General features: G+C 45.1%; 1 protein-coding gene across 3 annotated transcripts in view; it reads right to left on the minus strand.

Annotated features, from left to right (window-relative positions):
• FLVCR2 (FLVCR choline and putative heme transporter 2) overlaps positions 1-26,994 on the minus strand; it is a 66,063-nt gene that overhangs the window by 6,801 nt on the left and 32,268 nt on the right. For all 3 annotated transcript variants that reach the window (XM_003924569.3, XM_074392959.1, XM_010335304.3), the window contains exons 2-9: positions 24,780-24,921; positions 20,664-20,804; positions 11,524-11,591; positions 10,140-10,243; positions 5,494-5,604; positions 3,631-3,736; positions 3,399-3,510; positions 2,794-2,849 (exon numbers count right to left, since the gene is read on the minus strand). In XM_003924569.3, coding sequence (XP_003924618.1) covers positions 2,794-2,849; positions 3,399-3,510; positions 3,631-3,736; positions 5,494-5,604; positions 10,140-10,243; positions 11,524-11,591; positions 20,664-20,804; positions 24,780-24,921 — 840 coding nt within the window. The remainder of the gene's footprint in view (positions 1-2,793; positions 2,850-3,398; positions 3,511-3,630; positions 3,737-5,493; positions 5,605-10,139; positions 10,244-11,523; positions 11,592-20,663; positions 20,805-24,779; positions 24,922-26,994) is intronic.

Genomic DNA, 26,994 nt, shown 5'->3' on the forward strand with positions numbered 1-26,994 from the left:
GGCTCCAGGGGACAGTTGCTCTGTGATGGCCCTGGCTTCCTTGCTGGTGTCAGCCCCAGCATGACTTTCACCCCACCCCCAATACCAAGCTGCCAGGGGTGCCAGGGAGGCTACAGACACATAGTGTATTATCCAGGGACACAAGACAGGTGAGCACCATTGATCGGAACCTAAGGCTCCTGTTCCTGCTCAGTGCTTTTTCTAGCACCCACACTCAAAGAGAGTGAGCCAATAATTGTACCTTGATTAACAAACCTGGTCTATGTGCACAAAAAACTGGCTGCAAGAATCATGAAATAGCAGAGCAACTGAAATACTGAGTGAAATGGAATTATACAGTAGACATGAGCTTGTGGTAGATCATCGTAGTGTAGAAATGTTATCAAACTATACTAAGTACATGAGCAGAGTAGAAAATAAAATATACACAAGGGTGTCCATAGACCACAACACTGGAAATGCTACTAGGTTATCTCTGGGAAGCAGGATTATAGGTGATTTTGGTTTTCTTTGTTTGCCTATGTCTGCCAAAATAAACACAGGTTATAAAGTAAACACAGCAAAATCTCATCTCACTTGACACAATATGTCACGTTCCAAATTGAAATCTTTCACCAGGCACCTTTTCCCAGGCTCACTATACATATATTTACCCAAGTGTACCAAATCATTCCTGTTTTTTCTTTCCCCCGGAGATGGAGTCTTGCTCTGTCACCCAGGCTGGAGTGCAGTGGCACAATCTCAATCCCAGTAGCTGGGATTACGGGTGTGTGCCACTAGCCTGGCTAATTTTTGTATTTTTAGTAGAGATGGGATTTCACCATGTTGGCCAGGCTGGTCTCAAACTCCTGACCTGGTGATCTGCTCGCCTCGGCCTCCCAAAGTACTGGGATTACAGGCATGAGCCACCACGCCCAGCCAGTTTACCAAATCATGTCTCCTTTTACACAGCATAGGTGAAAGCCCATCTCCATGGCAACCCTACCGTGGTCCTCAGGCAGAACTAAAGAACATCATCCCTGCTGTAAGGCCCTCCTTGTCTCCCCAGTGAATTTCCTGTTCTAGGCCCCTCCTTCCACATGCTTGTCTGCTGCTGCCTGCCAACTCTAGAACGTAATAGTAAAGACCTAAAGATGATCATCTATCTGCCAACACAGATCCTTAAGACACTAAAAATATTCCTAACAGATATCTCTTGCCTCAGAAAATTGGCAAAGATTTTTCAAAATGAAAAATACTCAGTGCTGGTGCTCATGTGACTGCCTACTGCCTAGCAATATACATTGCTAGTATTCATAGTACCTTTCTAGAGAACTGTCAAGCAACACATATCAAAGTCTTTAAAATGGGCATGACCACTGATCCCTTTCTCAAGGAAATATGGTACTTGAGAATATGCACAAAGATTTAGCTTCTAACATATTAATCACAATATTATTTGTAACAATTCAAAACAACTTTAATGTCCACAGACAGGAAAATTGTTAAATAAATCATGACTTATCCATATAAAGGAACACTATGCAGGCATTAAAAGTATGTTGTAGGCCAGGCACAGTGGCTCACTCCTGCAATCCCAGCACTTTGGGAGGCCAAGGCTGGTGGATCATTTAAGGTCAGGAGTTAGAGACCAGCCTGGCCAACATGGCACAAACCCATCTCTACTAAAAATACAAACATTAGCTAGGCATGGTGGCGTGCACCTGCAATCCCAGCTACTAGGGAGGCTGAGGTATGAGAATTGCTTAAACCTGGAACGCAGAGGCTGCAGTGAATTAAGATTGCACCACTGCACTCCAGCCTGGATGAGAGCGAGACTGCCTCAAAAAAAAAAAAAAAAAAAAAAAAGTTGCAAAGACTAGTTGCCTGATAAAGTGTTTGCAATAAGTGAAAAAAGCAGACAGTTTCATTTTTGTTTTAAAAAATTTGCATTTATATATACATATTCATATATCTCATGTGGATACAGGCATGCAGAAATCAATGCAAAAAAAAGCATCTCATCTCTAGATGATGGAATTACATGATGATTTTTAAATTTTGTACACTTTTCTGTATTTTTTACTTTTTCTACCAAGAGCATGTATTACCTCTGTAAGTGTTTTTTAAATTTTTGAATACCCTACCTTTGCTTTTTCTCAGATTTGAAATTTCTTTCATCATCACTCAAATTTGATAGCTAACATTTTGTTTAAAGTGGTTCCCAGCCAGTTAGAACAGATGAGAAACACTTTTCTGTTCTGGGTCACACTCCTGGTCCTCTCCTCTCCTACCACGCCAGCTTCTGCTTCCTGACTTGTCCTTTCAGAGCCCTACTGGCAACTCTTTGGCTCCGTCCCCATGACCCTGCCTAAGTAGTTGTCACATTCCAGGGGAGCCACTGCCTTGGGGCCACCACCTCCATGAGAGATGATGGAGCCAGGCTTCGCCTTCCTCCCCAGCCACTGACCCCAGGCTGAAAGCAGTGGAGCCAGATCTTTAGGACTCGGCTCAGGACAAGTCAGGGGCCCTGCTCAGCTGACTGTGACAACAGCGACATGCTCAGGATGAGGCCGGGGCTCCAGGAAGAGGGTAGGAAGTGAAAGAAGAATCCAAGAAAGAGTAGCAAGAAAGCAATGGCAAAAACATCCACCAAGGAAAGCCTTAGGATACCATGTGTGAGGGATGAGCTGGTCTCCCCGCTGTGACAAAACCAGAACCCATGGGAGTTCTCCCTGCCCCACCTATGTTGCCACATCCTCATCAAAAGCCTTGGACCCTGATCTCAGCTTCACAACGCTCCCACATACTCACATTCTCAGGAGTTTCTTTGTTTGCTTTCTGTCTCCGGAGATCTGCCTTAATGAATGCTAAGGTTGATAGATTGAGAAGGAAGAAAGACAAAAACACAGTTATCACATTCATCCGAGGGAAGAAACCTTCATTTCTGAAGGGTCGCAGGTATCCCAAACTTACTGCAGATATTCAAGAGAGCTAGTGACTGAGGGCACCATCAGCCAGCTTGATAAAGCCCAAGGATCACTGCCGTCCCTGACAGGCAGAAGCCAATAATGGCCTTCGTTTGTGGATCACTTATATTTGCCAGGGACTTTGCACACATTGCTCTAATTATCCTCATTTTACTTATTAAAAACTGAGGTTCCCAGAGGTTGGTCCACTTGGCCAAGGTCAACAGCTATGGAAGTCAGTTTCACAGTCTGGGATTCCAACATGGTCTTCTGGCTCCAAAACCCATGCTCATTCTACCAAGACAATGTGCTGCCTCCTGAACAGATTCCCCCACAAACCCTTCCCTCTGTCCCCCCCTACACAGGTACTCCCTATCTGTCGCTCCATGGAGACACTGGGGTCCCAAATTGGCAACCTGAGCCTCCTCTCGCTCTCAGGCTCCAACTCACCAGTGAGGGCTGTTCCAAGAGCAAGGAACAGACACAGGAAGATGTTCCCAGGTTTGGTTCCATAGTTGTCAATAATCTGGCCCTGGGAGATGGTGAAAATGATCCCAAATACCTGGAAAGGCATAAAGAGGATCTGAAACAAGGGCCCAGTCAACTAACCCACGAGGAGAACTGAGCTGCCATGAGGCAATGCCAGCCCAGCCAGGAAACAAAGCGGAAAGGCGAGCTCTACCTGTGCCGATATGTTGAGGAGGCCGGACGAGATGCCTTCTGATTCTGGGTATGTGAGCTCCACGGCAAACTCAAATCCCAGCGGGAGATAGCCAGTCATAAAGAAGCTGAAGTCCAGACCAGAGAAACAAGGGGATGAAGAATTTCCAGAACAAGAGGGACAGGGAGCCCACCTCCTCCCTTAGAACTCCCTTCCCTGTTTTGTTTCTGCCCACCAAGACATACGAGGTCCTCTAATGATCTGGGCATCCTCTAAGTGGTCATACCAAGGAGAGGGGCACCCCTGAAGGCCAGGAAGAAGTTCACAGGGAGACCCTGTACTTAGCAGGCCTCTGGGGTCCCTTGCTGCTTCTCCATCTCGCCATCAGCGACAGCCAGAGTCAGCATTGACAGAAGGGGCAGGGATGCCTGGTGTGTGCAACCCGCAGCTGAGAGACTATGTCCTGGGTACACAGGCTCTGTACCGGTAGTGGGAAGTTCCTGGATACTGAGCAGCATCTCCATGGCTCTCTGGGACCTGGAAGGAGGAACTCAGAGTCCTCCTTATTTCCATCCAGAGAGGAGCCAGCTGAGGACCGAGTGCCAGCGCGTGCTCACTCCCTCTTTCTCTCTTTCACATGCACATGCACATGCAGACACAGACACACCACACACACACACACACACACACACACACACACACACACACACACACTCATATACTGCCCTTAGGAAAATAACTGGGAGGTGGAGCTGAACAGAGACTCCTATGAAAGAGGTATTGTTTCCTATGTTTTCTCATATAACAGGTCTAGAAAATTCCAACTTTAATTTCTTTTTTTTTGTTTTCCTCGTTTCAAGTTTTAATCAAAGCTTGTATACAAGATTACTTCATTCCTGCATCTTCTCAATCGTTTCTTCCTTGTATCTGCCCTTTTCCTTTCCTACTTGGCGAGATTTGGCTTTCCGTTCAAGATCATTTTGCGGTCTTTGTCCAGTTTTAGCCTAGTGATAACCACCTTGCTGGGGTGAATGCCTCCGTGGACAGTTGTGCCATTAGCCTTTTCCCGCTGCACCCGTTCAATGTGGACTATGTCTTTCTTCCTGCAAACCTGGACTACTTTGCCAATCTGCTGACCTTTATAGTGTCCTCGTACAACCTGAACTTCCTCATCCTTTCGGATGGGCATGGATTGCACGTTGTACTTCTGTCTCAGCTTTTTGGAAAGAAGGGAGGACATAATCTTCCTGCAAACGTGGGAAGGTGCATTGAAATGCCTTTTGCGATTCTTGCTTCGGTCGAAAGTCACAAAGGGATTGAACTTCATTTTGGCAGCTCCCGCTTAGTTGATGGCCGCAAAAGGGAAGAGAGCCAACTTTAATGTCTTACATTTGTACCACACTTCTTGATGCTTTTGTGTCATCTTTCTCAATCTTTCCAACAACTCCACAAGGCAGCCACTCTTATCTTCCTTTACAGATGAGGAAATTGAGGCTCAGAGTGGTTAAGTGCTGTGCCCACGGTCTAACAGGTAGGCAGCAGCAAAACTGAGACCAGGACCCGGAGTCTCTGGTTCCAAGCCCTGTGTACTTTCCATAATCCCATGATGTCCAGGCAAAAACTGAAAAAGACTCTAAACAGGTTCTAGCCTCCAAGTGGTCATAAACGGTGTGCTTCATGCTTCACTCCATCCCAAAAGAACAGACAGCCCAGGCTGCCTTTGGAAGTGCTACAAGTATTACCAAGACCCCTGGGCACCATGTCCATATCTCCTGAGGTCAGTGAGAAGTCAGTAAAGGTATCAATATTGCATCCTAGGATGCTGGAAGCTCTAAGAACCATGCAATGGTGTTTTCTAATAAATAGGCCAGAGGTGAAACTTACCCCATTGTGCCAGCAGTGATGAACACTACCCACAGGTGTCCCAGGTTCAAGGTAAATGTGTATACCAACATGCCCACCAGAGTCATGATATAGACCACCAGGGTTGTTTCCCTACAAGTAGAGGCAAAAAAATGGAATCAAACACTTCTGACTTGAATAGGCTCATTCATTCATTTGTTCCACAAGTATCTATTAAGTATCTGCTGTATGTCGAGCCCTCTGCTATGTTCTTGGAGTTTTGTTTGTTTCGTTTTCAGAGACAGTGTTTTGCTCTGTTGCCCCGGCTAAAGTGCAGTGGCGTGATCACAGCTCACTGCAATCTTCACTTCCCAGGTTCAAGCAATTCTTGTGCCTCAGCCTGCTGAGTAGCTGGGACAGTCATGTGCATCATACCAGCTAATTTTTGTATTTTTCATAGAGATGGGGTTTTGCCATGTTGGCCAGGCTGGTCTTGAACTACTGACCTTAAGTGCTCCACCTGCCTTGGCCTGCTAAAGTGCTGGGATTACAGGCCTTACAAGGCCAAGGCCTCGCCTTGTTCCTTGGACATTTTCTTTCATAGAACTTTCTCTCTATGAGGATGATTGACACCAATGGACAATGATCACACAAAAAATTATTTAATTACATCATGATCAATGCTACAAAGGGTAAGACTAATAAAATAAGGAGCCATCTTACTATATCTTTGTTCTCTTTCTGTAGAACCCACTCAACCATATCAAGCTGCCCCCTTGTCAGGTCCTGGCCACAGACAAGAAGGGCAAAGCCCTTTCTCCTTCTCCCATCCCTTACCAGAAAAAAGAAAAACAGGACAAACATCAGCCATGGTGAAATCCCGATGTTCAGGACTACCCCAGAAGCCATCCAATTCTGCTTGTCTGCTTTATCCCAAGACCATGACGATGCTGGGCAGCCACCTACAACTTCTTCCTGTCCCTACTTGAACAGACCCAACAAAGCTTTTTCTGTTGAGTCTGAATTACTCAACTCCACAGAGCAGGAACTAAGAGAGAATATTTTCTTGCCCTGAACTGAGTACTTGACTTCCAAAGCCAATGTGAGCAACCATCCCTAGCTTCGCCCACTCCCTGTTACATTTCCCTCTCTCGATCCCGTCAGGAGTCCCATCAGCAAGTCCTGGTTTCTATTTCAGGCTCACCCCTCTGTGCCCCTCCAGCAGTTCTCTTCCCATGTCGCCCACCTAGGACTCTACTGCAGCCCTGACTCATGCAATTGGACCTGCATTCTTCTCTCTTCACTGCTTAAGGCAGGGCACAGGCCCTGCACAGCCCTCTGCCTCCCTACCATGACCATCAGGACTCAGATGATGAAAGTTTTAAAGCCTTTTTCTTTTTCTTTTTTTTTTTTTGAGACAGAGTCTCTCGCCCAGGCTGGAGTGCAGTGGCATAATCTTGGCTCACTGCAACCTCCACCCACCAGGTTCAAGCAATTCTCCTGCCTCAGCCTCCCCAGTAGCTGGGATTATAGGCGCACGTTGCCCAGGCTGGTCGCCAACTCCTGAGCTCAGGCAATCCACCCGCCTTGGCCTTCACAAGTGCTGGGATTACAGGCGTGAGCCACCGCACCGGACCTTTAAAGCCTTTCTTTACACATCACTCCTGAAGCCAGAACCATGGTGGAGGCATCAACCGGCACTCTGTGGTTGTGTCAGACTAAACCCTACATCTCTTGAGTGCCAGATTCTGTGAAGCACTTCATATGCATTTATTATTTCAATTCAACCTTTACAAAAATCCTGTGAGAAATATATGACGATCTCTCATTTTACCAATGAAGAAACTGAAGCTCAGGCCACTCAAGTTACTTGTCCAAAGTCACCAGCTGAATAAATGCAGATCTGGGATGTGAACTCAGAGCGGGATTTGAAACCTATGCCCCTTCTGCTACCGCATGCAGGGAGGATTATGCACCACGTGGTTGCATCTTTGGAAAAGCTCAAGGTCAGGGTCTCCAAAAGATGCTACTTCCACCTAATGCTTCAAAGCAGCTGCTAAGGGTAGAGGAGTGTCCTCCTCCCTTCACGCTCCTCCCTCACACTCTTCCCACAGACTCTGCAGAAAGTGATGTCATGGACACCAGTCTTACTGATTATCCCATAAGCTCACCAGGATGAAGCTTTAATCATAGCTTCGTGCTAAACCACTGACCAGTATAGAAAAACTATTTGTAGTCCCAGCCTGAGATAAACCTCATCACCCAATTTCCAGCCTCCAAACCAAACTAGACAAATCTGGGAGCCTTAAGGTGACGAGGACTGGCACTGAAATGATGGGATCACAGAGCTCTTGTCCCACTGGGAGTTGCCCTTCTCTGCCTGGGTAGTGGTACAGGGAGAAGAACATCTTATGCTGACCACTAGATTTAGACATCATGTGACACTAGGAACTAGTGACATCTCGGTTCTAAAGAGGGCTGAGAAAGTGTCCTTCCCAGTCCTCTCATTCTATTTTCTAATTTATCTGAATCATACAGCTGCCCATGTCCCAGCCCAGCCAACATTCCAATCCCTCCCTCCTCCTGCCGCAGAGAAGCCCTGGAAAAAGGGACACCGCTATTCAGTGGTTTGGGAATGGCCAGTCCTCACCACTCTTGTGTCTGGCTGAAGCAAGCAACTCACAGATGGCAGCGATGTGGTGGCGGCCAAGCTCCGCCAGCAGTAATTAAGCAGAGCCAGGCTCCTCGTTGCCACCTCCCTAGGGATGGTCTCAATTGGCCTTTCTTTGGGCAGCCAGAGTGAGATCTGGTCTGACCAGAGCCTCACAGAAGCGGGTTTGTGTGGTGGAGAACAGGGTCTGTCCCTGTCTGTTGCCTGCAGACACTGGGAACTTTGGAGGCCTTGACGGAGCAGCCCGGGACCCTGCCTTGCCCCAGTACAGTGTAGCCTAGCAGCTGCCCCACCAGCCAGTGCTAAACTGAGTACCCAGTGAATGGGGAGCACTGGAAAATCACAAGGGCAGGATGTTGGGGGGTTGTTCGCCAGAGCATTTCCTACAAGGTCAGCTGCTGAATTGAGGCACCCAGGTTGCTTTATACAAACGCAGATTCTTCTGCTGATTTGGCATCCATGGGGGGACTAGTGGACTGGCATTCACTAAAATCTTTTAATTTTTCTTCACCTATGTTCACACTGATAAAACCTTTTTTTTTTTTTTTCTTGAGCCAGGCTGGAGTACAGTGGCATGAACTCAGCTCACTGCAGCTTCCGCCTCCTGGGTCAAGCGATCCTCCTACCTCGGCCTCCCAAGTAACTGGGACTGCAGGTGGGTGCCACTATGCCTAGATAATTTTTTCTTTTTTTTTCTTTTCTTTTTTTTTTTTTTTTTTTTTTTTTTTTTTGAGACGGAGTTTTCGCTCTTGTTACCCAGGCTGGAGTGCGATGGCGCGATCTCGGCTCACCGCAACCTCCGCCTCCTGGGTTCAGGCAATTCTCCTGCCCCAGCCTCCTGAGTAGCTGGGATTACAGGCACGTGCCACCAAGCCCAGCTAATTTTTTGTATTTTTAGTAGAGACGGGGTTTCATCATGTTGACCAGGATGGTCTCGATCTCTCGACCTCATGATCCACCCGCCTCGGCCTCCCAAAGTGCTGGGATTACAGGCTTGAGCCACCGCGCCCGGCCTTCTTTTTTTTTTTTTTAGATGGAGTTTTGTTCTGGTTGCCCAGGCTGGAGTGCGATGGCATTGTCTCAACTCACCACAACCTCCACCTCCTGGGTTCAAGCAATTTTCTTGCCTCAGCCTCCCAAGTAGCTGGGATTACAGGCATGCGCCACCATGCCCAGCTAATCTTGTATTTTTAGTAGAGACGGGATTTCTCCATGTTGGTCAGGCTGGTCTCCAATTTCCGACCTCAGGTGATCCGCCTGCCTTGGCCTCCCAAAGTGCTTGGGATTACGGGAATGAGCCACCACACCCAGCCTAATTTTTGTAGTTTTTTAGAGATGAGGTTTTACCATGTTGCCCAGGCTGGTGGTCTTGAACTCCTAGACTCAAGCAATCCACCTGCCTTGGCCTCCCAAAGTGCTGGGATTACAGATGTGAGTCAATTGCCTAGCCTTATAAAACCTTTTAAGATAGCTCCAGGCTCTTAGAAATGCACCGGGCATTCAGGTCCAAAGAACATTATGATATTTACCAGCAAGGTATAAATAATTGGAAGATAATATACACTGCAAACTGGAGAAAGCACAGAGCACCTTGGTTAACCTCACGGTGTCCACAAGGTACCATGAGAACAGGGCAGTGAAATCACCTCCTCCTCATCTCCATTCTTTGGAGTTTCCACAGACTTTCCACTGCTGAAATTGTTTTCCCATTCATTTTCATTTCTCCCTTCTCTGCCGCTTTCACAAAGCTATGTAGAGAGTGGGGAGGAGGAAGAGGACTATGCTAGGCCTTCAAGTCCAGTAGCTCTCATCTTCCTAGGATCCTGTGGGAATCTTAAGAAGGGTATAGCTTCCCTCATTTGAGAAATGAAGAAACTGAGGCTCAGAGAAGATAAACTCGAATGACCTGCTTGGCCACTCAGATCTCCACACAATGCCTTGGAGCCACATTGCTTATGAATATGCCATTTCAAAAAACACGTCCCCAGTTCTCAGTCCAAGAGGAAAAGTCACTTACTTGTAGGTTTTGGACCTATCCAGCCAGATTCCTGAGAGCACAGCCCCAAGCATTCCTGCAATGACGATGGTCAGGCCAATTCTTCCAGCATTCACTTCTTCCCCCTGGGGAAACCATAGCCCCAACGATCACCCGGAGATGGGACAAGACCCAGGAGAGAGTGCAGTCACCATGGGGTGAAGGAACAAAGGCAAGTAACTCAGGCTCCATCAAAGTCAACATTCAGAATGTATCAGGACAAGATGGCCTGTAAGAAGATGGCTTAGGAGAAAATTCTAAAATAACTACTCCTCCCAGCAACATCACTCTGACTCTGTGTGCATGATATTGGATGCTGGAGTGACAGGGATGAACCAAATTTGTTCTTAGAACTACTTTTAGGCAAATTAAAAAAAAATGTAAACCTTACAGCAACTCTTCTATCTTATCTGTCATTATTTCCATTTCACAGATGGGGAAATTAAAATGCATATGTTAAAATTTCCATTCTTGGGTTTTTTGAGCTATCAGTGCCAAGAGGAATGAAAGGATAATCAGTATATATTTTTGAGTGCTTACTATAAGCTAGGCACCATGCCTAAGGTTTTATATCATTATCTGATTGACTCCTCACCATTCCCCATCATAAGGTTAGAAATCAGTCTTCTCCATTTTGCAGATGAAGAAACAGGTGCAATGAGATTAATTTACAAGCCCAAGGTCACAAGATATATGGTAAGTTCAGAGCTAGGATTTGAACTCACGCCTTTGAACTCCAAAACTAGAACACTTAGCCACATAGCCTACCACTTCTGCAATTGTAAGAGCCTAGTCCTTTCAAAAGATGGTTGGATCTCTGTATTCCTGAGTCCAGGACCCTCAGCCTTCCATTCCCAGCAACCAGAACCTCATGGGTTCTGGAAACATTTAAATTCAGAAATATATATATATATATATATATATATACATACACACACACATATATATATATATACACACACACATATATATATGTATTTGCCAACTGTGTTGCCAAGCACTATTGTATAATACATATCTCACATACAATTATATATACATATACATGTGACATTATTTACTCTCTAATCCTAAAAAGAATCTTGCAAGAAATAATTATGCTTCTTTTGCAGCAAAAGGAAAAAAAATAAGAGAGCTCAGAAACACTAACCATCTTGTCACATTGTCAAGCCATCACACAGTTTAGTGCCACCATAGCTGGGGTTGAGATCTAGGGCCATTTCCTTCCAAATCCCAGAAGCATACCACCATATCATGCTACCTAGAACTGGGGGGAACGAAGACTTCACCATCATCCAAGCTCCTGCCAAGACAGACTTAGAAACATATCATCTCGAGGCCCAACATGCTTAGGGAAGTCCCTTACCGGGTAGTGCCGGATGACCATGCGATTCAGCAGAGTGGACAAGGCATAAAAAGCACCAGCATTCAGACCTGAAGGAGGGAGTGAGAAATACAACATTAGGGTCAGCTTTCTTCTGGGGCCATTGCTAACTTCTCCCCCAGCAGCTGGGGGGAGGGTGTGGGCAGAAATCCTCATCCCCACTGCCACTCTGAGCAGCAGAGAAGAAAAATCCAGGGAGGTCTGAGCCTGCTCTGCAGTTTTCTCAAAGAAATACTTCAAAACAACCCAAAGTAACCATTTAATCTTCCCTTGCCCATATCCCATTGATCTCTGATCCCTTTGATTTGCCCTGGAAAATAAACGCGCAGGAGAGAATTATCTACATTTTTCTTAAGCATTGGGTAGATCTATGGGGTGGTCAGTAGGACTCCTGGACACATTCCTCCTCCTCCTGATGACCCTGCCCCCTCTTTAGGCTGCTCCAGACCTCTGACCCCTGATGCCACTCCCTCTGCAGGTAGTTTCTCTCCTCTTTTTCCAGTCCTCCTCCAACTTTCTTTGCTGATTCAATGTCACGCAAAATCTGTTACACGAAACTAGAAGAGGCACTAAAGAGCCTCCGGTTGACTCTCCTACTTTACACCAATTCATTCACCTAAGGAATGGAGCACCTGGGATATGCTGTGAAAGGCAGCATCTGTAGTGAATAAGGTCATTTGGCCAAAGTCATACAGCAAATCAGTAGCTGAGACTGGAACTGACCCAAAGGAGAAAAGACCTCCTGGCCTCCCTTCAATGATGATGATTATGATGACAATGGCAGCTGCACATACCTACGGATTAGATACTTTGTAACAACCCTAGAAAGTAGTTAGTATTATCATCACCATTTTATAGATAGGAAAGATGCACACACAGTTAAAACAACAAATACGGTCAGTCCACAATGCCCACCAGGGGTCTTTCTAACTTTTACTAAATCTTGAGGCTCACAAGATAGCACACTCAGTATTAGAGTCACTTGGAAGGGCGTAAGTCAGGACATGTAGCTTGTGGGCAGGGCAGCCTCAGAAGTTCCTCTTCAGTGGAACCAATCCATAGAACCCCAGTCCATACAGCCTTCCAGAAGTTACTCTCTTTCAGATGACGGCTAAGGTGCAATGAAAGGTGGGTATGGCAACCACCCTGGATGCCTCACAGGCACCACTGTTACTTGTAACAATTCCGTAGGCATAGCTTCCAGGGGCCCCATAAGTGACAGGCCAGTGAAAGGAGTCACTGTACTCAGGGAGGCACAAAGAATGGCTTCCCACAAGAATGAATAGGTCTCCCTGTCCATTTTTTTTTTTTTTTTATCACTAGAAGACATTTTTATCATAAGCATATTGCGTAAAGGTAGTTGACATACTCCCTTTATCTGGTTCCCAGGGGTGAAAGATACAAAGTTAAGCAAAGTTCAAATTCTCCCACAGAATGGGAAAGAATTGCTTTGCAATCACACAGGCATTAGTGATGGAACTTGATTTGAACCCAGACCCCGTGGCTCCAGAGTTCTTGATCTTAAACATTCGGCTTTATATCCTCACAAAGCTGATTCTCGAATTAGATTTCTCCATCTCAGGTCACTGAACAATTTCCTCATGTCCCAGCCTCTCCTGGCAGGTCACCCCAGGGATGCAACAAGGTTGGGCTCAATGCAGCTTCCTGAGCAGCGCAGAGCCGCAGCGGGCCAGTAAACCCGGACGTATCCCCAAACATCACGACAGCTGTCGGGCTGATGGCTGCAATGATCGCGAGGCTCTCAGCAACATCTCATCCAAGCAGCATTGCCATCTAATCTTCATAGCACACACTCAGGCACTTAGAAAGTCCATTTCTGAGTCAGGAGGGCCCATAAGGAGACATTCCTGAAAAGCCAAGTGAGGCGGAGCGTGGGAAGGAGAAGAAATAAAACAGTCTCCTCCCCTCTTCCCATCTCCCCCACTCCTCTCGAAGCCTCTTGGCCTAGCCTGACACTGCAAAGGGCAAGGAATGTTCCAACTCAGGCTTAGCTTCAGGTGGAACAGCTGCTCTCCTAATGGATGAGCCAAGGAGGGCAGAATTCACAGAAAAAGGAGGAAAATTGTCCAGAAGGACTGGGAGCAAAACATATACCAGTGCTTTCATGATCCTGTTAAAGGCCTGGGGAACAGAGTCCTGAACAGGTTGACCCATCCTGCGAAAGCTGAGTGATTTTTCTGGGGCTCAAAGGTTTCATGAAAGTGTTTCCAAAGTGTGGTCTCTGTTCTATCCCAGACATACTGCAGCAGGAGCTCTGGGAGTGAGGCCCCCCCCGGCAATCTGCATTTGAACGAGCCCCCCAGGTGATTCTGATCATAAGCGATGCTGGTGGCAACACTGGCTCCCTAGAGCAACGTGGTTCACCAACAGCCATCCCTGCTCCAGGCCAGACAGCTGACTGAATCGGGGCTAGAGGGGACCAGGAGGGAAGGAAGAGCAGAGGTTCATCCTGGCAGACTGCCGACCTTCTCCACTGTTTCTGCAGCCCCACCTTAGAGGAATCAGGAGGTTGTGTATGTTTTCTGAATCCATCTTTGGTCTAGATGTCCCTCCCCATATTGCCAAAGGTTGCCAGACACAGTTAACCAGGATAAGTTCACTCTACTGCCCAAACAAAGGTGTTGGGCATCCCACACAGAAGGGCAGGAATGAAATACATGCTCCTTCCTGTGTGTGAGTACCTCTTAAGGGAGTGCAGGTGACTGCATTCTATTCAGGTCTAATCATCCTCAGCAAGGTGAGCCTGCTGGGCCAGGGAAGACAAAATGTGACCTCCCCTGAAAGGCCTGGTCATTCCTGGAATCAGTCACCTGGGAGAAGTGCCACTTACTGAGGAGGCAGGCTTTAGAGAGGCAGAAAGGACTCTGTCCGCATTCTGAATCTCTTTCTTTCCTTTGTCAAAAACAATTTTTTTCTTTGTGAAAAATGTTTGGGGGTCTCACTACGTTTCCCAGGCTGGTCTTGAATCCTGAACCTCTGACTTTGGTCACCCAAAGTGCTGGGACTGCAGGTGTGAGCCACCAAGCCCAGCCCCAATAACAACTTTATTCAAATTGTGTTCCAGAGAGTACTGACATTAGAATTCCTTAAAGTTTAAAAATGCAGATTGTGAGGCCCTACCATAGACCCACTGAATCAGAATCTCTTGGAATAGGGCCCAGGAATCTGCATTTTTAGCAACAACAACAAAAAGCCCCTATACATTTGTTAAAATGTCTGGAATTTAAGAATACATGACCTTCAAAATACAGAAGATCAGGGACCAGACCCAGGCTCAGGTGGTGCGGTTAACATGGAGGCAGCTGGGATGGGAAGAGGCTTCAAGACCCACTACACAGCTACCCCAGAGATTCTCAACTCTGCTGCAAGTCAGAATTATCTGGAATGTTGGTAAAAAGCTGATTCCTAGGCCCCAACCCAGACTTTCTGAATTTGAATTTCCAGAAATCTATGCACACATTCAGTCAAGCACCCAGGGGATCCTATCCTCAGAGAAGTCTGGGAAACACTGACTCCAGATCACATCTATGGGTTTTGCTTACTCTGTGTTTTCCTTTAGTCCTTGTTTTAAAGGGCCAGCTTGACCTTGGCAAAGCTCCTGAGAATCCGGAGAAGGATTTTATGCCCACTCTTGAGCCAGGATTTTAGAGGGGGCAGGAAGCCCCCTCCCTAGGCCTATGTAGGTAGAACAATGGTAAAGCACTGAGAGCCCCAAGGGAAGGTGAACCTTGGGATATACAAGTTGGGGCTCTGAGTTCAGATACCAGAGGCACTGGAAAATTATTCAGAAGAATCTTGCCTTTAGCAAGGCTGGGGGATAATTACAGAAAAAGCATGCCCTTTGAGTATGGCATTTTCTAGAAGAGAAGACTTTTCAACAGGGCAGTTGTTATGCCATTGAGAATAAGACGTTAGAGGAGGCAATATGAATGCAAGACCCAGAGCCACAAACAGATGTAGCCAAAGGAAGCTTCCTTTCTCCCTCTCACCTCACCCTGCTGTGAAACGCACCAAAGACACTTGCAGACAAGTGGAATTTCTGATTCCTTGAGTCTTCCCATATCGCCAAAGTTGAAAGGGAGAGGGAGGGTGTTTTACTGGCAGTTTCTTATGAATGTGAGGTTTCCGCAACATCAAGCGTGAGCCCAACCCCTGCATCTCTTCCCTTCTAAACTGAATTGCCAGATTTTGAAAAAAAAAAAAAAGCAAATAAATAAATTTAAAATAATAATAGTTCTTAGTATAAATATGCCACAAATATTGCATAAGACATATTTCTATTAAAAGTATTTGTTGCTTATCTGAAATTCAGATTAACTGGATGGCCTTTATTTTCTCTCTCAATCCTACCTCTAAGGGTGTAGCCAGAAGTCTAGGGAAAGCCAGCAACACTCGGACCCTTGATTTTGTCCAAGGCCTTCAAGTATCACTGTACTTCAGCTCTGGGCAGTTGACTCATCAGCTTGGAGAACCACTTGGAAAGCCACGACAAATACAATACCACCAGCTGTAGGACAGCTACTCCTCCTCTTAGTGAAATCTGGTTTGGACCAAAGAAGCAACCCTGGAAATAAGTTTACCAGTGCAATAGCAATCTGGAAGCATGCCATGTCTTTCTTCTCAACTGCATTAAAAGCTTTCACTTCCATTCAGAACACTCCAATGGGAAGTAAGTGTCATCACTGTTTTCTGGTAGGGGTGGAAAGTATTAAAGAGATGAAGGATGGGTAGCACAGATGGGTGAAGGCGGTACACTCAGTAATGGGCAGAGCTGATGCCAAAACTCAGACCTCCCATTTCTTATGAGCCAACTTTGAATTTTTGAGTCTAGCACTCAAGGCTTTTAACTCAAGACAATTCACCCATGTCCAGGACATGTTTCTGTGAAATGCTGTTGTCTGTTTGATTCCTTTAAATGCTCTTTGAGCATTTGATTTCTTTACATGTAGCTCCAGCTACATGCTCTTTAAATGCATGTGATTCAGAGCTAAATATGAACACTACCCGTACAATGTAAAAAGTATGAACCAATCTGTCTTCAAAGCCCAATCTGAAACTGCAAGGGGATTGGGAAGACTGGGATGATTATGGAGGATTTCGAAGCATCAAGTTGAATTTATACAGGGCATTTTAAAAAACTTTTTTTGATGGAAGGCCAAGGTGGACAGATCATCTGAGGTCAGGAGTTTGAGACCAGCCTGGCCAACATGGTAAAACCCCATCTCTTCTAAAAATATAAAAATTAGCTGGGTATGGTGGCGGGTGCCTGTAATCCCAGCTACTTAGGAGGCTGAGGCATGAGAATGGTTTGAACCTAGGCGGCGGAGTTTGCAATGAGCCAAGATCATGCCACTGCACTGCAGCCTGGGCGACAGAGTGAGATGCCATTTCAAAAAAAAAAAAATTTGTTTTTGTTTGTTTTAATTTGGAAAAAACACAGTAGCAGAAAGCAAAGATTAACAGTTGGAGTAAGTGCCTGTTGTTATTATTTTTGCCCTTTGGGCAAAAAACTAAATCTCCAGAGCCTCAGTTTCCTCATCCATAAAATGAAGTAAAGGGCTTATGTCATGCGTTTGTTTTGAAAATTAAATGAGATAATGCATGTAAAGCAATCAACATGATTCCTCAATCAAAACTTTTTTCAAATCTGTGATTAAGTCTAAGAATCATTTCCTTGTTGGCAAAGAGCCCCATATGGACATCACATTCTCCAGAGTTTCCTTTCAGCATTTTCAGCCAGCCTCTTGTTCACCCCAACTGTTATCACCACTGCAGGCAGCTATAACGTTAAGCAGTGTCACTGCTTTCAACAAATGCCCTGGCAATAGAGCTCTTCCCACTGAACAAACTCCAAGTCAGGTCAAATAACATGTCCTATGAATAGGGCTTTTCTGGGGACCTGCCAGGGAAGTCAAATAGCAATTCTCAGGGGTGGAGCTCCAAACTCCAAACTGACTTTGCTCCCTCCAATGGCTGTGAGACAGCTGGCTCTCACAGCCCCATGGCTGCAAGGCTGCTGATGTCACAGCCCCATGGCCGAGAGGCTGTAGTAGTCGAGGCTACTGCAGAGCCTGGGAGAAGGGGATTGGAATAGGGCAAGTTAAAGCCCATAATTCTTACTGATATTTAGCCATTTATCCTGAATAATGCTGCTTGGATTCTTGCAAGCCATCTGTTAAAACTTCTGAAAAATTCATTTTGACATTTTTTGCCATTTTTCTTGTTTTTAAGAAGGAGCAGATTTTCTAAGGTCCTTACCTCACCTTTCAAGAAGTGCTTTCTTATCTATTTCCTGGGTTATCATTTAATCAAACAGATAAGGAAAAGAGTCCCGAAGTACAGGATTAAAACTACTCTGTCAGATTAAAGACTATGTAAGCAACCAGCCATGCAAGAGGAAGGAGAAGGCGTGGCTTTGCTCTCCACAGCATGGCCCAGGCTTGAGCCCTTCGATGACCAGGAGCAACAATGTTCCTGGTACATTTTGTTTCTGTTTCTTATTTTCATGGGTCAGTGACCTGGCCCTAATATCAGCAACCTCCAGCACTGAGGACCACAGCCTTTGGAAAGAGACCATTGCTCAGTTATCACATGGTCACCATTTTCATCAGTAGAAAATATTTATGAAGCACTCATCTGCCCTAGAATCCCAAGGTAGGCCTCAAATATCCTCTGTTAGATGCAACAAGGTTTATGGTTGTCAGAGGTCAATGCACTCACGATATCTAACTCTAGCAAAAGCAAAAGCTCTTAGAGTTATGGAATCCTGAGTCTAGAAGGGACCCCAAAGGTCATCTGGTTTCACTATCCATCTTTAGGCTGAGATTCCCTAAAACATTCCCACAAAGTGGTTAGTCCTATCTAGACTTGAATACCTCTCAGTGATGGGGAACTTGTAACTTCCTTAGTTGGACTTTTCTAAGCTTTGGAAACTTTGTCTTTATTTTGTGGATGAATGGGGAGACATACTCAGAGAACTGAGAAAGTGGAGGAAATGAGGGATGGAGGACCAAGGCCTTAAAGATGAATCAGGTCATCTACAGCTATTCCAGAGGAAAGGTCACATATGCCTGAAAAATGGGATTGCCCCTCTAACAGGACGAAGCCACCTCTTATCTAGTGTCTCAGCAGGCAAACATTTTAATTGAGATAAAATGCACCAATGAGTCTAAAATGAAACCCTGGCACAATCCTAGGAAGGAACATCAACAATTCCAGAATTGGCATTAAGAATGCAGACTTTGGGCTGGGTGTGGTGGCTCATGCTTGTAATCCCAGCACTTTGGAAGGCCAAGGCAGGCAGATCACAAGGTCAGCAGTTCAAGACCAGCCTGGCCAACATGGTGAAAACCCGTCTCTACTAAAAATACAAAAGTTAGCTGGGCATGGTGGCAGGTGCTTGTAATCCCAGCTACTTGGGAGGTTGAGGCAGGAGAATCACTTGAACCTGGGAGGTGGAGGTTGCAGTGAGCCGAGATCATGCCACTATACTCCAGCCTGAGTGACAGAGCAAGACTCTATCTTGGGGGGGAAAAAAAAGCAGACTTTGGAGTTACACAAACTTATATTTGAACTCTGGCTCTGCCACTTGAAAGGTGTGTGGCCTTGGGCTAGTTATCTAACCTCTTTGATTTTGGGTTTCCTCATCTGTTAAATGGAGATAATTTTAGTACCAACATTACATGGGTGTACTGGAAGTTAAATAAAATCAGATATGAAAAGAACCTGGCACATAGTAAGCACAATTGTTGTTATAAAACAATACTTTTCAGTGTATAGGGCAACATGAAGCCAAGGCCACCTGGGGTTCCCCTAAGAATAAGTCATGTCAAACCAATCTCATTTTTTTGTTTCATATGGTTACTATACATGTCACACAGTTGCTAACTCTTGGTTTTAATCAAACTTTAACTGGTGGATTAAATGACCGAATGTAGGCTGAATAGCAATAAAGGTGGGTAGATATGCAGCAACTTGGACTAAGGGTACTAACTAATGGTTGGCATTCATCTGGAGGACACATTTTTTTTTTTTGGAGGACACTCTTTAATGGAATGCCATGAGGCTCTGTCTTTGCCCTAGTGCAATCCAATAATCTTATTACAGGCTTGAAAGGAGACACAGAAAGCACCATGCTGGGAAAGGAAGCCAACACATTAGCATAAAGATTCCAACCTATCTTGCTAAGAGCCAAGCAAATGAAATGAAAGAGGAATGTTGTGCATTCAGATAAAACGGAAGTCAATTACAGGATGAGGGAGGACGGGTTGAGGAGTCACTCCTGTGGCAAGACACATCTATGCATGCACTCATTAATTAACTAATTCAGTAACTACTGGAATAGTCACCCAAGGCCGGCCACTGCTGAGGAGCTAGAAAGATGAAAAATATAAATCCACATCCTTAGAGAGTTCAGTCTAATATGGAAATAGACCTGCAATTTTTTTTTTAATGACAGATGTTAAGATGTACAGGGAATAGGTTGGGCGTGGTGGCTCATGCCTGTAATCCCAGTACTTTGGGAGGCTGAGGTGGGTAGATCATGAGGTCAGGACATCGATACCATCCTGGCCAACATGGTGAAACCCCATCTCTACTAAAAATACAAAAATTAGCTGGGTGTGGTGGCGCACATCTGTAGTCCAAGATACTCGGGAGGCTGAGGTAGGAGAATCACTTGAACCCGGGAGGTGGAGGTTGTGTGTTGAGCCAAGATTGCGCCACTGCGCTCCAGTCTGGTGACAGAGTGAGACTCTGTCTCAAAAAAAAAGAGAGAAAAGAAAAGAAAAAGATGTACAAGGAATAGCATGGTAAGAAAGGGAAAGTCACCTACTACTGCTCTTCAAAAGTGATATTGATATGAGACTTGGAGGACCAACAGGCATTGGTCAGATGACCTAACATGGGAAGAAATTATTTTCTAGGCGGACTTTACAATACATGCAGAAGCCCTCGGGCATAGCTGGGTCCTCTGGATTGACCCTAAACAACAACTTCACATGCACAGTTGGGATCTGGAAAGAGTAAGATGTGAAGATACCTCAGGCCGCTCAACTAACATTTCCAGTTCAAATGCCTTCCTAGGCACATTGGCACCTTACCATAGGTGATGACAAGCAGCACGAAGTTGAGGTTTTTGAAGAGCCGGCTGATGGAACTTAAGTACGAGGCATCAGGAGAGGCCAATGCATAGCTCAGGGATTGGGCCCTGCTGGGGGGATATTTAGGCTTCTCCTTGAACACTGAAAGGAAAGAAACAGAGATGACTGAAAATTCCTGTGGTCCCACCCCAGCAGAGCTGTTTTCACAAGGGCAAAAGCTGCTCCATCATCTGAGAGGAGCTAAGACTTCCAAAGGAAATATAAATTCTTAAATGAAACCCTTTCCAGCCCCTCTCTTGAAGCTGCTCCACATTGTCTGGGCTGAGTGAATGGTCCTTTGATACATTTTTCCTTTTCTTTTTCTTTTTTTCTTTCTTTCTTTCTTTTTTTTTTTGAGATGAATCTTACTCTGTCACCCAGGCTGGAGTGTGGCGGCATGATCTTGGCTCACTGCAGCCTCTGCCTCCTGGGTTCAAGCGATTCTCGTGCCTCAGCCTCCTGAGTAGCTGGGAACATAGGCGTACACCATTACGCCTGGCTAATTTTTGTATTTTTAGTAGAGATGGGGTTTCGCTCTGTTGGCCAGGGTGGTCTCGAACTCCTGACCTCAAGTTATCCGCCCACCTCAGCCTCCCAAAGTGTTGGGATTATAGGCGTAAGCCACCACCTCCAGCCCCGATTACTTTTCTTTTTTTTTTTTCTTTTTTTTTTTTTTTTTTGAGATGGAGTTTTGCTCCTGTTACCCAGGCTGGAGTGCAATGGCGCGATCTCGGCTCACCGCAACCTCCGCCTCCTGGGTTCAGGCAATTCTCCTGCCTCAGCCTCCTGAGTAGCTGGGATTACAGGCACGCGCCACCATGCCCAGCTAATGTTTTTTGTATTTTTTTAGTAGAGACGGGGTTTCACCATGTTGACCAGGATGGTCTCGATCTCCTGACCTCATGATCCACCCGCCTCGGCCTCCCAAAGTGCTGGGATTACAGGCTTGAGCCACCGCGCCCGGCCACCCCGATTACTTTTCTTAATGACGGCTGGAAGGCTGAAATCACTGGACGTCCCCAGCAGTGTTCAAAGATCAAGGAATCTCGTAGTAACCAGCAAATAACATACCACAGAGAACTGAAGAAACCCACCAGCAACACATGATGGAAAAGCAGCAAAAGCGAAAGCGTTGGGATGTGAGCCCAGTTAGTGGCTTAGCACCACAGCTCCTCCCAAGGGGAAAGGGACTATGCTGCCCAAGCTTAGCACAGAGCATGGCATGCAGCAGCTGATAAATATTCCCTGAATAAGTGAAAGGGGTCTTATTCTGCAGAAAAAAAAAAAATTTAGGGTCCATTCCTAGTTTCTCAAAGTTTGAATCAGACCTCTGCCTCATGACAGCAACGAGAAGATTGGCAAATGCTTCTCCAGGAGCAGACACTCTGATATGAAGGACTGGAGCATCACAGCAGGAAAGCCACTCCCTTTGTATAATATTTTCAGTACAACTGGCATGATCATTTTGACTGTATGGATCGCCAGTCCATTTTCTACGGGGCAGATCAGTTTAACTAGTTGTTTGGTTAAAGTGATTCCCCTATTAAATCCCGATTAAGTACCCAGGAGTGGTGGCTCATGCCTGTAATCCGAGAACTTTGGGAGCCCAAGGCAGGCAGATTACTTGAGGTTGGGAGTCCGAGACTAACCTGGTCAACATGGTAAAATACTGTGTCTACTAAAAATACAAAAATTAGCCAGGTGGGGCGGCATGCACCTGTAGTCCTAGCTATTCAGGAGGCTGAGGCAGAAAAATTGCTTGAACCTAGGAGGCAAAGGTTGCAGTGAGCTGAGATCATGCCACTGTACTCCAGTTAGGGCGACAGGGTGAAACTCTGTCGCAAAAAAAAAAAAAAAAAGAAAAAGGAAAAGAAAAAGAAAATATTCTGAATAAGCACCTTGTGGCCTCCTCTACACCCCAAGAGAATGCTCCTGAAAGGTCAGTAGACTGTCACCACTTAGAAGAAGCCCTGGAAATGAAGTTTACTCTCCTGGCAGAAGGGGCCCTCCACCAAGAAAATACCCTTGCCCAGACTTCAGAGTCCTGCATCCTCCTTCTTTAGAAATAGTCCTGGATATTAGAGTTGGGAGCTTCTCATCCATTGTCTTGCCTCTTCGCCTTCCCTTAATCAGAGGAAAGAATGCAAGGCAAAAAGTTTGCTCATCTCTACATCAGCAGGTGTTGGCTTAAGGATTTGGTAACCACAAACCAGAATTCAGATATGATTTTTCAGGTCTTTACTCAATTAGCAACCATCTCTCTGTGCTTGATAATAAAATACCCAAATAGAAATGTCCAAACTACATATTTTCAACTGCAAAGAACCAGGCCCTCATCTGCTTGAGAATTTAGAGCTGGACATACAATTGAAAATTGAAAGTCTGGCTAAGAAGTCCCTGGCTGTATCATTCTTCCCTGCTCTCATCCATAGCTCCCTTGCTTCTCACCTTACCAGGAACATCAAGGTCTCTGTCTAAGACATTCTGCCAGCTTTTAAACCCATTAGGTGGTCTTTCTCATCCTGGATTCTTGGAGGGAAACAACGCAGTGAGAATGGTTGAATGAGGTACCCAATTATAGAACTGTTTAACTCTGGAGGTGGGGCCAGCAGGCAGGAATGAAACCTTTAACATATGAGTTGGAACTTTCAGGTATTAGGAAAAATGCTGGTTAACCTTTACACAGGTTACTAGCTGAAAATAAATTTATCAAAGCTCATGTAATATCACTCAACTGAAAAAAGAGGATGTAAAAATTGTCTTACCAAATACCTCAGTCATTAAATGCACAGGGATATAAAATATTAACAGTACGGGCTGGGTGTGGCAGCTTACACCTGTAATCTCAGCACTTTGGGAGGGTAAGGTGGGTGGATCACTTGAGGTCAGGAATTCAAGACTGGCCTGGCCAATATGGTGAGACCCTGTCTCTACTAAACATGCAAAAATTAGCTGGGCGTGGTGACAGGTACCTGTATTCTCAGCTACTCAAGAGACTGAGGCAAGAAAAACACTTAAACCCAGGAGGCAGAGGTTGCAGTGAGCCAAGATTGTGCCACTGCACTCCAGCCTGGGTGACAGAGCAAGACTCTATCTCCAAAATTAAAAAATAAAAAACAAAATATTAATAGTAATTATCCGAGGTTCACTATTGGGATTAACCTATACAATGACAAGTTAATGGTCATTCCTTTCTCTATGCTTTTTTGTATTTTCTAGATTTTTCTATAATGAGCGTATATTAGTCTTATAATTTTTTATTTTTTAAAAGAGATGGGGTTTCACTATCTTGGCCAGGCTGGTCTTGAACTCCTGACCTTGTGATCCACCTGCCTCAGCTTCCCAAAGTGCTGGGATTACAGGCATGAGACACTGCACTTGGCTTACTCGTATAATTTTTTTAAAAAGCATTAAAGATGCATTGGTACATGGGTGAGAGAAGAATAAAAAAAGAACATAAAAATAAAAATAATTCTTAAAAAGCATTAAAGAACTATGATCCCTAAGTATTGTCAGGTTAATCTACGAGATTATTAATTTTATGGATCAGTTTCAGTTTTGTTTTTCAGAAATTTGGGATAGGGAGATAGATAAGCTTAGGCTTGACTCCAGTCTCTGCCACTGATTAGTTATCTAATCTCGAATAGTTTATATAACTTCCCTTAAGTGTCATTTTTCTCTTTGTTAAATAAGACTGATAATGGTACCTCACTGACAGGGCTGCTGAAGACTAAATGAAATCAGGCATGCTTAGCACAGTGCCCGTGATGGCCTAAGTGCTCAGTGGCTTTCATCAAGGGGACTAGCAGTCTACCCATTACTTCCAATGGGATAGGACTGGAGAACAGGTTAATGACAATTAAACCTTTCCTTAGCCACTAACAAAGTACACAGGACCAGCTAGCACTGTGTGGGAACAACTGTCCAGGCTAAAACATTTGAAGACCATAAGAAGCCAACAGTTTCTGTAAATATCTATGGTATTTCAGGGCATGTTCACAAGGGTCCCACCGAAGTCAGCAGAATCTCCCTGCCCCTTCGCCCCGTGCTGTCCCATCAGTCTACTAATGACCTTACCAATGATGACGAGGATGAGGAGGAGAGTGGCCACACCTCCTATTATATAGAACATGATGCTGATGTGGTAGGCAAGCTTGTCCCGGTCTTCGATGTTGGGTACCAAAACAGGAGGGACCAAGAACCCAATCGCAATTCCAAGCTATAGAAGACAGAGACAACCAATCACAGTTACCAATGGACAAGGGAGGTGACAGCACAAATGTAAAGAGACTTTTTTTTTTTTTTTTTTTTTTTGAGATGGAGTTTCGCTCTTGTTACCCAGGCTGGAGTGCAATGACGCGATCTCGGCTCACCGCAACCTCTGCCTCCTGGGTTCAGGCAATTCTCCTGCCTCAGCCTCCTGAGTAGCTGGGATTACAGGCACACGCCACCATGCCCAGCTAATTTTTTGTATTTTTAGTAGAGACGGGGTTTCACCATGTTGACCAGGATGGTCTCGATCTCTTGACCTTGTGATCCACCCGCCTCGGCCTCCCAAAGTGCTGGGATTACAGGCTTGAGCCAGGTGCCCGGCTGAGACTCTTAATAAAAAATCTAATTCCCAACTTCCAATCCTTCCTCACACCCAAACAGGGATTATTTCGCAACTCAAAACACCAGAGAAATCTTTCTTCCGACTGATGATTGAGCTCATACATCCTTCTGACCACCCTCATTATCAATGCCTATTGAAAGTATAGTTGATGATCTCAATGCGGGCTGGCTCTTCTCTAGCTGCACATTAATGAACGATGGTGCCTCTACTCCCATATCTGGAATAGAGTAAAATAACATTGATTATTTTTTTCTTGTGCTATTCGAATTTTTTGTTTCACTGAATCTGTTAAACCAGAGCTGAGAGCCCAGCTGGGGAGAAATTCTATACCCTGCAAGCCCAAGAACTTGCAGTCAGTAAGAGTTGGAAGTCTAAAGTTGTTATCACATTTACAAGCATGAAAGTGTCAGTTTATTGTGTGAATAACGTAGTAACTTCTAAAGCAGCTGCAGTGTGAAGTCACACATAGCTGCATAAATGTATATGCACAGAAGATAGGCACCTAAAAAATGGCTATAAACACACACACACTCCCAACAAATTAAACCGTTTTTTATCTGGATTGGAGTCCAAATTCCAGTGACCTGACAGACTTGGGTGTTTCCGAGGCCAGAAAGGCTTGGCTTCAGTACTGACTGGCTGTGATACAATTCCCATAAGCCCTTCTGCTGCGCATAATATTGAAGCAGAAATGGGAAAATAGCTTGTGAACTCAGGCAAGCATCAAATTTCAAGAATGAAGGAAGATGAGTAATTCTTTTGTCTTAAGGTCTCATTTTTCCTTTATTGTGCTTGAAAGAGCTACAGGTAAAGAAGCAATTAGCTTTCACTTCTCATTTTCACACTATTCATCAGCTTTCAATCTGCTGATTGCCTCGATTGGTTTTTCAGTCTGTCAATTACAGCCATTCAAGGTGGTTACTAGTGGCTCTCAGTTCTGGAATATTCACAAAAGTGATCACTCATCATTTCTGTGTAGAGCTCTTTAGGCCAATACATAATCAATCAACCACATGCGTCTTTAAAACGTACTCTGCTAGATATTTTAGGAGGTACCAAGAGGTATAAGGCAGGGTTCCTGCCTTCAAGGAGCTTAATAATATATTAGCAGGAAAAAATGTTAAGACGAAAATACAACAGATAACACAACTGGCCATATTTGTGGGTTGTGATGATAGAATATTACAGTTTGAAAGTTCTTCTGTAATCCTCTATTATGATTGCAAACCCAATCATTACAGGAGAAAATGAAGGCCAAATGAAGTTAATTGAGCTCTGTGACTTGTTTAGGGTCACCCAGAGTTCTAGCAGAATGGAGGTGAGAAAGCAGATCTCCTGTCTTCTCTGGCCAGTGCCTCCTGAGCTAAGAGCCTTGAGAAAGACCCAGGTAGGGAGGCTTCTGCAGAAGAGAGGCCTCTTTTGTGTCCTTGGAGTTTTATCTGATCCTTGGTCATACTAGTCTGTCAGAGTCAGGCTTACCTGCTGATCTGCAAGACTTCCATTGAAGGTAAAAACCAGCCATAAGCAGGGGCAAATACAACCTTCTTCACAGCTGGGAAGCTGGTCCCACTCCAACTCATATATGGCCTTCTAAGCGCTTGGGGTTGGAGGTCTGGAAGTTAAGTAGAATCTCCCAGGGTCCCATTTGCAAGAGTAAGGAAAGATACAGACATCATC

Source organism: Saimiri boliviensis, chromosome 2, assembly GCF_048565385.1.
Source record: "Saimiri boliviensis isolate mSaiBol1 chromosome 2, mSaiBol1.pri, whole genome shotgun sequence".
Classification (NCBI taxonomy): Eukaryota; Metazoa; Chordata; class Mammalia; order Primates; family Cebidae; genus Saimiri; species Saimiri boliviensis.